Consider the following 12,976-nt stretch of genomic DNA (forward strand, 5'->3'; position numbering starts at 1 on the left):
CTATTTTCCCCAATAATGTATCTCCAACTTTTTAATGTAAATAAATGGGAAAAATAAGCTGTGTGTATGGAAATTCGCTTGGAACAACTTTATGTAGCTGCATCTCAGATTACTTCATGCCCGAGTTCCAAGTCGGAAGTCTCATTCATGATTCCCAACGAGTTTTTCTGCTCAAGAAAACATTAGGCTGACATTTCACAAATTCTTTTATGGTCTTCAATCTTCTTTTCAGAACATGTTCCATAGTCTTCTTGTAAGTACTTAGCAAAGGAAGAGGTTTAACTTTCAATTCTGTTGCTTATATTGAAAAGTGTTGTAGTATTAATGTCCAGTAAAATCCAAATCTGCCCCTGTTCTAAAAGGATCCTAACCAAAAGGCTCCATTTTGCTGCTTCAGAGCTGACTCAGCATTGAGTAGCTCAGCAAATGCATGTCCTTTCCCATCCTTTAAATGGTATGTTAATAAAATTGCCATAAAGCCAGAAAACAAGAAAGATCTAACCCACCTTGAGTTGTATTAGTATTCCACGGAGATCAATGAACTAGCACTCCCCAGAGTGGGGCTCAGCTGGGACTCCCCAGAGGTTGCTGTCCTAGGTCTTTAATTTGTGGTGAAGGCAGAGCGGGTGATAAAGCAATTCTGATCACTCTCCTTCTTGGTCAAGTGAGAAATGTATTGAAAATAATTGGACCTGCAAGCCTCAAGTGGATTATGAGAATAACTCTGTCCATGGGGTTAAGACACAAGGTTATATCTCAGACCCCAGGCCCCAGGCTTCTCATTGACACTGGAGATGAAGGCTGAAGGGACCTCGTGAAATGTTCACCCTTTCAGGACCACCCAGGGTTACAGAAGGAGCTGGGTTGACGCTGATAGCTCTTTCTTACCATCCAGCTCCCACTCATCCTTTCGTGCCTACTTCGCCATGGCTGCTGAACATTGACCAGTGCAGCCTCTGCTCTCACAGAGACCATCCCCAGTGTTCCAGGGCTCCACTATTAGACAAGGACCCCATCCTGGTTTGTAACTACAGGGGCTGGGAATGTTTATCTCATTAGACTGTAAAATTCCTAAGATAGAAGACACTCCATCCATCTCGGTATTTCTCTCTGTTCCCCGCAAACTACAAATACTCAATAAATCCTTGAGGGACTGTCCTCCACAGCAGCTGGGCTTTCCCTCATTCTGCAGACCTACACCTCTCAGGCCACCAGCTCTCCTCTCCATCAGCTACCGTTTATGGAGCGTGGAGATGCCAGGTACTATGCCTGGTGTTCTGCATGCAGTATTTCAATGACAGTTGACCCTTGAGCAATGTGGGGATAAGGGGCACTGACCCCTACCTGTGTAATCAAAAATCTGCATATAACTTTTGACTCCCCCAAAACTTAACTAGTACTAGCTTACTGTACTGTTGACAGGGAGCCTTACCGATAGCAGTCAATTAACACATATTTTGCGTTATGTGTATCACATACTGTAATCTTATAAAGTGAGCTAGAGAAAAAATGATCTTAAGAAGATCATAAGGAAGAGAAAATACATCTACAGCACTGTGCTGTTCAAAATCCTCAAGTAAGTGGATCCACATTGTTCAAACCCATGTTGCTCAAGGGTCAACTAATCCACACGAGAACACTGAAGGGAGGTATTAGCATCACCTCGTCACAGAGCTATGTACACTGACATTCAGAGTGATAAAAAATGTACCTAAATTTGCAAACTTAGTGCCAAAGCCAGGATTCTCACTGGTTCTCTCTAGCCTAAAGAAACTGTCCCATCTTGGTTTGCTTCTGAGCTGACCTGGCACTCTAGGTCCCTTCCCATTTAAATGGGACCAATGACAAATGAAGAAAGATTCCAAAGTGAATCCATAAAGACACTGTAACACCCTTCTCTGTATCTTGGCTGGGTCGGGAGTTGGGGCCCCTCTGCACACTGCCTTGGCTTTGTTGTAGCCCTGGTCACTGGGTGTTTTATTGACCACTTCTGTCTTTTTTTTTTTTTTTTAAGATAATTTATTTATTCACGAGAGACACAGAGAAAGAGGCAGAGACATAGGTAGAGGGAGAAACAGGCTCCCTGCGGGGAGCCTGATGTGGGACTCAATCCCAGGACCCCAGGATCACGACCTGAGCCAAAGGCAGACACTCAACCACTGAGTCACCCAGGTGTCCCCAATTCTGTCTCTTTATTCTTGCCATGGGTTCCTTGAGGATGGGTCTGTCTTGTTCCTCACTTCATCGCTCGTATCTGACCCATGCCTGACACAAGGCAGTGCTCAATAACTATCTGCTGAATAAAAATAAGTTCTCCCCAGAACACAGGCCAGATAACACATGGACTCTAGCACCCCTGGGCTACTCAAGGCACTGTGTAACCTGTTTTCCATGGGAATCTGACCACCTCCATACACTGCTTTGTATATCTTAAGGCAGGATCCATGTCTTCTGATTTTTGAAGAATGATTATATGAAGAAATACTATTTCCCTATAAACAGTGGATGTTCAGCTATCCTTGATGTTTAACAAATGTCTCTGCAGGACATTCTTGTAGGTGGCCTGGTCAGGGAGTACTCGGCTGCCTGTGAGAGAGTGCTCACGTACCTTTATTGGCACATACACATGGCTCATGTCGCTCGGATTGCACGGGACTGGCAGAGCGGCTGCAGTTTGGAGAAGCTGAAAGAAAAAGAAGACAGCCTCCTTCTGTGAGAAGTTCTCAGACAGAGTTTGCAAAAGTCGAGACTGCTGGCACCAGAAGAGAGCTAGAGGCACCTGTGCCATGGCCTCCTGAATCCTCCCGGTGACTGCCCAGCCCACATCCCTCTCCTGAAGGCACACAGGTCTATTCATCTCCCCCACCCTTCGCTTTCAGTTCAGCGCAGCCCGGGACTGAGGCCTTAGGACAGAAGAGTATGGCCCATCAGCCTGACCCATTAAAATCCCCATACGATTCTCTACATTCTCTACTGCACACCCCTCTAACCACCGGCTGAGAGTCTGGTGTGACCTGGGAAACCACAGTGGAAGACAAGGGGGTCCTCTGTCAACTCAGGGCCTTTGAATGGCTGCATGAAGCAAAGCTCTTGGCCACCACCAACTGAACTTCACACAAGCAAGAAATAAACACCACTTGCTCTAAAACTCTGAGATTTTGTACTTCTATTACTGTAATTCTTCTCTATGGCAGTTCCTCAAGTGGTCACCCAGGCTCATGTTGGACACCACCAGGAACACAAAGTTCACAAAGCAGCCATCCCATCACTGTATGGCTCCACTGAAGGATTTCTCCTTCAGGCCACCAAAAGCAAACTCTCTGTGCCTTTGTATCAGTCTGCTTGAGCTGCCATAGCAATATGCCATGGACTGGGTGACTGCAACAGCAGACATTTAGGGCTCTCAGTTCTGGAAGCTGGGAATCCAACACCAAGGTGTTGGCAGGGTCAGTTCCTCCTGAGTCCTCTCTCTTTGGCTTGCAGATGGCCACCTTCACCCTGGGTCCTCACATAGTCTTTCTTCTATATGTCTGTATCTCAATCTCTTCTCATAAGGACACAGTTATATGGATGAGGGCCCACTGCAATGACCTCAGTTTCTCTTAATCACCCCCTTTAAAGGTCCTATCTCCTCCAAACATGGTCACATTCTGAGTTCCTGAGGCTTTAACATGAATGAATTTGGGGTAGGTGGGGGCAGAGCTGGGCCAGCAAGAGCCTTCTGCCTACAGTCCCCAGTTATGTCCTCTGGAGTTCCAGGAGGTCAGATAACCCATCCTTGTATGAAATCTGGGTAAAGAAGAAAATCCCTGCACAAAGGGTCCTTAAGGGGCTTCTTTACCTTATTCGTGTCAGATTTCTTGAGACAGGAATGACAAAGGACAGGATGCTGACACATGTAAGTGAAATTATTTGTGGGAAGTGACATATTAGCAACTCCAACTGCTAGATCGCTCATAGTTAGTCCCAAAGATGCAACCTAAGGAAGAAGTCTTAGCTCTGACCTCTAAAGTGGGAGAAATAAACCATGATATCTGCCTCCCTTTTTAAAACATGGAACAGTCTGCCTGGGCTCCCCAGAGGGGGAAACAGAAGTCAAGCCCCCTACCTCTATGGCAACTGGCGGGGATTCAGGGTGTGGCCAGAGGGATGGGCAGCTGGGTGCCCTGTGATAGCAATGAGCCTTGTCTGGCCTGAGGGAGCCAAGATACCAACCAAGAGTCCGTGTCCCTTGGGGTCCTTCTGATGAGATATCCCTAGCTTCCGAGGGGACGTCCCACTCTTTCCAGGGTGGGGAAAGGGGTTTCCTACTCTAACGATTCTCCCGCTATTTTTACAACTTACAAAGCCTATTCAGGGCTGAGTCCCATAGCTTTTCCTGAGAGAGAAGAGGTAAGTCTCCTCCATTTAGAAGGGAATAATTTTAATTTTTCTTTATAACTTCCCCATACTCCAGAGAAGACAGGTGAGGCATGGCTTAACTTTCCTAATTACAGGTCAGTAACCTGTGACTCATATGTGATGAGGGGACAATTAGTAAGTGGGACAAGCAGGTAGATGCTGGGATTCCAAGTCTGGGATGTTTTCTTCTCTGCTGCATGGAACTTCCAGTCTTGTAGAAGGACAAATCAAACTTGGGCAAGAAGCTTTATGGCTGTGAAGTCATTAGATACACATTTCTATTTGTTTGTTAAAGATGAAAACTCAGGGGCACCTGGGTGGCTCAGTCAGTTTAGCGTCTGTCTTTGGCTCAGATCATCATTTCAGGGTCCTGGAATAGAGACCCACGCTGGGCTTTCTGCTCAGTAGGGAGCCTGCTTCTCCCTCTTTCTCTGTCCATCCCCCTCTGCTTATGCTCTCTCTCTCTCTCAAATGAATAAATAAAATCTACAAAAAAAAAAAAAAAAAGAAAGAAAGAAAGAAAAGAAAAAAGAAAGATGAGAAGTCAATTGTTCCTATTATGGGGGGCTAAATCGTGTCCCCTTCCAATTCATCTGTTGAAGTCTTAACCTCCAGGGCCTCAGAATGTGACAGTGTTTGGAGATAAGGTCTTTAAAGAGGTCATTACAGTTAAAGGAGGTCACTGGAGTGAGCCTATTGGAGACAGAATCCAATTTAGCTGGTGTCCTCATAAAGATGACAACATTTGAACATACACAGGGGAAGACCATGTGAAGACACAGGAGGAATGTGGCCACAGAGAGAGGCCTTGGAAGAAACCACCCTTGCCAACACTGTAATCTTGGCCATCCAGGCTGTGTACTTTATGGCAGCTCAGGGAAACGGACACAGTTCCCTTTGAGAAAAGGTTGAGATGGTTGTGCCTTCCAGCTGGCTCCACCAGGTGTATGCTCCTCCCCCCACCACACTGACACAACCAAAGCATGGCATTCCTGGAAAAGCCTTGTGCAGCCATCACTCCTGGGCTCAGTGGAATCCATGATCTTAGGTAATCTCAAGACAATAAAAAGTGCCTCAGCTCTGGTACAGCAAACTAATCCCCAGGCAGCCCCCTGGGGCATCATTAAGAGTGTCCCCTCCTTCTCTGTGAGGGATGGTTTTAAGGTCAGGGTGCAAACTAAACCACTCCACCCGAGTGCCAGCAGTATAACCAGGCAGACAAGGGGAGGATTGTGCTCCTTACCCCTACTCAGGCAGACCTAGCAGCTAAATTCTCAGAATTTACTCTAAAAAAAAAAAAAAGAATTTAAAAATTTTAAAAACAATTTTGAGAGGAAAGAAAGAAAGAAAGAAAGAAAGAAAGAAAGAAAGAAAGAAAGAAAGAAAAGCCTGATGGCTTTGATAGCTCCACCCTTGTCTTGGATCTTGGTTCATCTGACTCTGATGAGTACGGATTCTTGCTCTCTGAGCATCAGTTCTCTGCTCATGACTGCGGAGAAAGAAACAAGAAGTTCTTCAAGGACAGAATGCTGATGGCACAATGAGGGGGACGGCCTTCCACCCAGGAGGTGCACAGCGATGGGCCCGTGGAACCGGCTCCCCTCTCACTTGCTGGGTCGCCTATACACCCAACCACAGAAGAGTGGCAGGAGACCCAACCTGGCGCAACCCACAAAGTTACCTGCACCCCAGTTACTTTCTGCAGTTCTGTCAGGGCTGGGTCTGTGTCACGGACGAGGATGGTGGCCATCCCCAAGTCACGGGCCGGCTTCAGATTAGCTCCAATGTCATCCAAGAACACAACCTGAATCCAGATAACACAGACACCAGCATCACTTCAGCCACAGCAAAACTCATGCGTGATGGGCAACACCGGAAAGGCACACAGGAAAATGTGATTAGTGGTTATTTTTTTGATAACAAAGTGAAGAATTATTTTTTTCTCCATATATTTGTTTACTCTTTAAACTAAAAATACTGAATTACATAAGCCTACACAAAAACACACAGATAGATGTACATATTCCCCCATATACGTGTGGGCTTCAGCCTGAATTCTGAAATTGTAAGAAAATTAAGGAAAAAAAATAAAATAATTTAAAAAAATTAAGGAAGGTAAACTTATCACGGTGACATTACAATTCATCTAGGAAATCCAATGTATGAATAGATCCCCCAAAAAGTCTGGAAAAGAACTGTAATAAGGGCAGATACTAAAATGAGGCTACGAAAGGTAAAATTTTTTTAAAAAGGTGCTAGAAGAGAAATTGACACATATTGATGAAATAGAAGAGACCCAAGGAATGAACCCAAATATAAATGATAACTTGTGTTGTCTACCTGGCAAGGAAAAAAATAGTATTTAAAATATTATATAATTATGTCAACTGTTTTGGGGGAAACATTGAATGCTTCCTTCTCATCTTCCCCCAAAATAAATTCTGAATGGATAAAATATTTAAATTTTTAAATTAAAAAAATCCTTAAAATTGTAGAAGAGAACATAAGTACATTATCATCTTGGATTAAGGCAGGCCCAGATTTCTAAGCCGCTCATCCAACTCAAAAGCCAGAAATGAGAAGATGTTTATTTATGTGCATGCTAAAATTCAGAGCACTATCACAAGGCTTAATCCAGGGGCTGAGAAGAGCAGGAGCAAAGTCTAAGAGGAGAGAGGAAGTGTTCTGGGATTGTTGGCCTATATAAAAGCCCCAGAGAGGGGCCAGATGCCCATCTCTTGTAGAATGTTCTAGGCTGAAGGGTTAGGGAGAATCCTGCAGAAGTCCTGGCCTGGGAGAACGGGACCCTATCACTGTACCTAGAATCAAACTACCATAACCCAGATGTCCCCACATGCTCACTCCTCAATTTTTCTTATTTGCAATATCTCCAGAACATTCTTTTTCACTAAAAGGAAGTGTCCACATACCTCACTCGGGCTGGCCTTCAGGGTGTCCAGCACAAACTTATAGATCTGAGGATCAGGCTTGGCCATGCTGATCCGGCACGACTCTATCACGAAGTTAAAGTGTGGACTCAGCTGACACACCAGCTGGGCCAGGCTGCCCCTCTGAGAGCTGTCGTCCAGCCAGTTGTTGGTGAGGATGCAGGTTGTGTATCCTGAATGAGAAATCACCAGTGACTGGACCAGATATAGAACTTTGCTCCGAGAAGTTCAGGGTACCCCACAGGGAACCCCAAAGAAGGGCCCACTCAGGGTTCTTATTTGCATTAGACTCTCGATGCCCAGCTTCTAAACTCACAGATGGGAAAAGAATCATCTTTACCCATTAGCACCTCCTGCCACAGAGACACCAGAGTAAGCTAACTGGGTAGATTAAGGGCTTTCAGAAGCAGATAGAAACACTACATCCTTTAATTCCTTGCAGCTGCAGAGCAAGAGGTTGTGATCTTCATCAGCTCCTATGATCCTCACCACCTTTGAGGCAGGCAGGGCAGATCTTACCATCCACTTTTACAGATGAGCAAACAGAAGCTCTGACAAATTATGAGCTTCACAGAGTCACACAGTGAAGGCAGAACTGGGCCAGGCCCAGACTCCTGTCCTTGCACTGCCACTCCAGCCTATGTTACTGAAAACTCTGCTCGGCTATCTTTCAAAACACCTGCCTTAGCTGTCAGAGGCTGCATTCCCATCTCAAAACCAGAGGAATGTAAACAGAGACAGCATTATCCCCTGGCTTTCTCTCTCTAACCAAGAAGGCAAGAACCAAGAGATGCTGGAAACGAGGCACTGATGAGACAAGTGGTGAGACTCTTTCCATGTAACATGAGTGAGAAACATGGACATGGGATGGCTTAGGCACAACCAGGTAAGTCTACTGATAAGTGGGTAGAATGATTTCGAATATACCTGTAAAGAAAAGCTGGGCTCTGACAGTAAATAAATGCCTATTGGATGAACATGATCCCATGTCCCAGACCATTTGACATCATCTGAATTCATGTCAGCCAGCTCACAGCTCAGTCACTTTGACATTCAGAGGTTGAGACAATCACTTAAAAGGCCTTCATTTTCAATCACTGTGACAAGAGGTTGGGTCATTCTGGTCATTACTAGTGTCACTGGAGGGAAAGAATTCTGCTCACAAGGCAGTCTCTGGCACAAATTGCTTTATTAAATAAAATTCTTTCATTTTTTTCTAGCTATTCTGATAGCGCTACTTTTGGCCATTTGATGAAACCTACTTCGGGGCTATGCTTTAAGAATGGCTTCCTATCAAGGTCCAGAAATACACATTTCAATGTATTCTGACATTCGAACCTAACCCTCCCAAGGATTCTGGTGTGGTTGATTCAGAGAATGGCCAGTATTGGATCCTTACCTTTCTTTCTGAGAGCAAGAGCTGCCTGAAGCATGGGGTGGTTGATCTTTCTTGCTGCAGCTGCTCTGCCAAAGATTTGACTTATAGAGAAATTCTCAGGGAGGCAGATTCCAGAGACCTCAGCACATTTCCTGCAGCCTTCTTCCATGAGTGGCACCCACTGTAAAAGTGAATTGATTAGGGACTATCAATTGGTACAATCCTTTGGAAAAGCTTTTGGCAGCATGTACTAAATATGACCGTATGCATTCTCTGTGATCCATTAATTCCACTCCTAGACACACATCGCATGGAAATGTCTACAGATGTTCCCCAAAAGACATATACATATATACACTATAATAGTGCACAGCAGCAGCACTATTTCTAAGAGCCCCAAACTATAAACTACACAAATGCCCCTGTTTATGGGCTAAATGGTGTTCCCCCCAAATTCAAGTTGAAATCTTAACCACTTGCATCTCAGAATGTGATTATCCTTGGAGGTAGGGTCTTGAAAGAGGTAATTAAGGTAAAATGAGGTCATGAGTGGGTCCTAATTGAATCTGACTGGTGTCTTTGTAAGATTAGGACACACACACACACACACACACACACACACATACACACACCTGGTGTGTACCCCACAGAGGAAAGACTGCAAAGACATAGAAGATGACCACTGCAAGAAGGGAGACGTCAGAAAAAAAACCAACCCTGCCAACACACCTTGATCTTGGGCTTCTAGGCTCCAGAGCTGATTAGAAAATAAATTTCTATTATTTAAGCCACTCAGTCTATGGTATTTTATTATGGCAGCCCTAGCTAACTATTATACTTGTTAACAGCAAAATGGATTCTGATATATTTACACACTATGATAGCAGCACTAACTGTAATAGTTCAAACTGAAAACTACCCAAACCCCAATAGCAGAACAATAGAGAGCTCATATATAAATCCATGCATACATATAAGCTGATTAATTTACAATAAAGGGGCCAAGAATGTACAATGGGGAAAGGCCAATTTCTTCAATAAATGGTGTTGGGAAAACTGGACAGCAACATGCCAAACAATGAAATTTCACCACTGTTCTCATCATACACAAAAATCGACTGAAAATGGATGAAAGACGTGAATGTAAGACCTGACACCATGAAACCCTTAGAAGAAAACATAGGTGATAAGTTCTTTGACATAGGTATTGGTGATGATTTTTTGAATCTGACAACAAAAGCAAAGCAACCAAAGCAAAAATAAACAAGTGGGACCATATCAAACTAAAAAGCTTCTGCACAGCAAAGGAAGACATCAACAAAATGAAAAGGCAACCCAGTAAATGGGAAAAATATGTGCAAATCATACATCTGATAAGGGGCTAATACCTAAAATATATAAAGAACTCATACAACCCAACAGGAAAAAAAAAAAAAAAAGCAAACAACCTGATTATAAAGTGTATGGGAGATCTGAAAAGACATTTTTTCCAAAGAAGACATAGAGATGGCCAACAGGTACATGACAAGATGCTCAACATGACTAATCATCAGAGAAATGCAAATCAAAACCACAGTGAGCTATCACCTCACACCAATTAGAATGGCTATTATCAAAAAGACAAGAAATAACAAATGTTGGGTAGAGAAAAGGGAACATCATGGAATGCAAACTGGTGCAGTCGCTGTGCAAAACAGTATGGAGGTTCCTCAAAAAATTAAAAATAGAATTACCCTATGATCCAGCAATTCCACTCCAGTATTTATCCAAAGAAAACAAAGACACTAACTCGAAAAGATATTTGCACTCCCATGTTCACTATAGCATTTTTTATAATAGCCAAGATACGGAAACAACCTAGATGCCCAACAACGGATGAATGAATGGATAAAGAAAATGTGGTATATAACGGAATGTTATTCAGCCACAAAAAAGAACAAAATCCTGCCATTTGTGACAATCTGGCTGAACACTGAGGGCATTATGCTAAGTGAAATAAGTCTGACAGAGAAAGTCTGTCAAATACTGTATGATCTCGTTTGTATATGGAAACTAAACTAAAAACAGAAACAAAAACAAACTACAAAAAAAAGCCAAACTCAGAGATACAGAGAACATGGTTGCCAGAGGCAGATGGTGGGGGACAGGGTGGGAGAAATGTGATGAAGGGGGCCAAAAGATAAAAAGGAAAAACGAGATACAAATGCCAAAACTGATGCAAGATAAAATATAAAACATGAATAGACTAAAACCATTAATGAAATTGGTAAAATAATGAAAGTATTCACCTTTCCATAAAAATAATAAAAATCTTCCAGCAAGTTCCCACCATCACAAATAGCCATCAACTAGCATCTGTGGCCAAGAGCTCCATCTTCCCTTCAGTTGCCAGAGATAATGGTACATTATTCTAATCCAAGCTCAACTCTTCCAATTAGATTCCATCTCTTTCTCTTTTTTTTAGAGTCGGATGCTTAACTGACTGAGGCACCCAGGTGCCCTATATACACAAATGAAAAATTAAAAGATGACATTGATTTCTAAGATATGATTTTTGAAAAGACAAATTGAACCTAAGTACCCTTTGTCATAGAATATAGTTGACCCTTGAATAATGTGGCACCAGTGGGTCTCCCTTCCTTATTCCTTTATCAGCCATCTCCCTCCCTACTGGATCACTGCCATCAGCATGCAAGCATGCGGTTATCATAATGAAAACCTCTTTCTTGACTTTATCTCCTCCTTTTACTGCCCCATTTTTCTGCCTCACTTTGCATCAAAACTTCACGTAGTCTTCAAGCCTATGCTCCAATTCTTTCTTGAACATACTCTGATTAGGCTTTTACCTCCACATTCCACAGAAACTTCTCCTTTCAAGGTTATCAAGGTTATCAATGACCATCCATGTTGTGCTGCTGTACCTAATGGGTACTCATCAGCCTTTGTTTTGCCTGACTCATCAGTTGCATTGACACAGATGACCACTTCATCTTCATCTGAAATTTGATAACTTCTTGGCTTTCAGGACTCCACACCCCCCTGATTTTTCTCTTATGGGTGGAGATTCATTCTCCATTCCTCAGTCCTGAGTCATCCTCATCAACCTGACCTTTAAAATTAGGGTACCCAGGACTCTGGATTCTCCCATTTATACTCCCTTTTTTCAGTGATCACACTGAGTCCAATGGCATTAAAAATGCCATTTATATGCTGTGTGTGTATATGTGTGTGTGTATTCAGTCTGGACATCTTTCAGCTCTGGGTTTGTATACCCAGCTACCTATTCTATACTGTATTGGGGATCAATAAGCATTTCAAATTTTAAAAATCCCAAGTTTGGCATCTGATTTCCGAGCCCCATAGCAGTGAACAGCAACTGATACTGTCCACTGATTCTGGCCAGAAATGTTTGTTATCCTTCATTCACACTCAATCTTTAAAGAAACCATGTTGAATCTACTGTCAAAATATTTCAGACTTGGACCACTTTTTAACCACTCCCACCAATATTACTTTAGTCTAAGCTACCACCATCTGTCACCTGGATCTTCCAATAGCTTCCTTAATTAATCTATAATGATCCTTGCCCTTTTGGACTATTTATGCAGTAGAAGAATGAGGTTTTAAAAATATCAGTCAGGAGGTGGATTTGAGGCTTGCTTGCCTTCCCATCTCTGTGTTTGGCTGCCTCTCAAATAAACCTTTTCCTTCCTGCAAATACATATACATAAATGTCACTTCACTGCTCAAAATCTCCCAATTCCCTTCCATCTCAGGGTGGAAAAAAAAATGGATAAATAGATCGGAGTATCTTCATACAATGGAATATCATGCAGCAATGAGAATAAAACCATCTATGACTGCACACAACAACATCTATGACTTTTACAAATACAATGTTGAGGAAAAGATGCCAGATTCAAAAGATTCATCTGTTAGGTTCCATTTACATAAAGTAAAAAATAGGTAAAAGTGATCTCTAAGGTTGGAAGTCAGGATGGTTAGTTACCTTCCAAAGGGTAGTGTTAGAAGGGGTGTGAAGTGGGGTGCCTACAGTGCTGATCATGTTTTATCTCTTGATCTGGGTGCCGGTGACATGGGTGCACTCAATTTGTGTGAAAATTCATTAAGCTGTATACTTTGTGTATTTTTCTGTTTGTATTGTATACACAAGTGAAAAAAATTTTTATAGTCAGATGCTTAACTGACTGAGCCACCCAGGTGCCCTATATACACAAATGAAAAATTA

The 12,976-nt window shown here is 42.8% G+C and overlaps 1 protein-coding gene across 1 annotated transcript in view; it reads right to left on the reverse strand.

The window, feature by feature from the left end:
- The window catches only part of EPHX2 (epoxide hydrolase 2), a 62,138-nt gene that overhangs the window by 40,785 nt on the left and 8,377 nt on the right, over positions 1–12,976 (reverse strand). Inside the window, exons 3-6 of the mRNA XM_072796186.1 lie at positions 8,749–8,908; positions 7,332–7,522; positions 6,083–6,205; positions 2,609–2,683 (exon numbers count right to left, since the gene is read on the reverse strand). Of these exons, the coding sequence (XP_072652287.1) occupies positions 2,609–2,683; positions 6,083–6,205; positions 7,332–7,522; positions 8,749–8,908 (549 nt within the window). The remainder of the gene's footprint in view (positions 1–2,608; positions 2,684–6,082; positions 6,206–7,331; positions 7,523–8,748; positions 8,909–12,976) is intronic.

The sequence above is a fragment of the Canis lupus genome, chromosome 24 (assembly GCF_048164855.1).
Source record: "Canis lupus baileyi chromosome 24, mCanLup2.hap1, whole genome shotgun sequence".
Taxonomy (NCBI): Eukaryota; Metazoa; Chordata; class Mammalia; order Carnivora; family Canidae; genus Canis; species Canis lupus.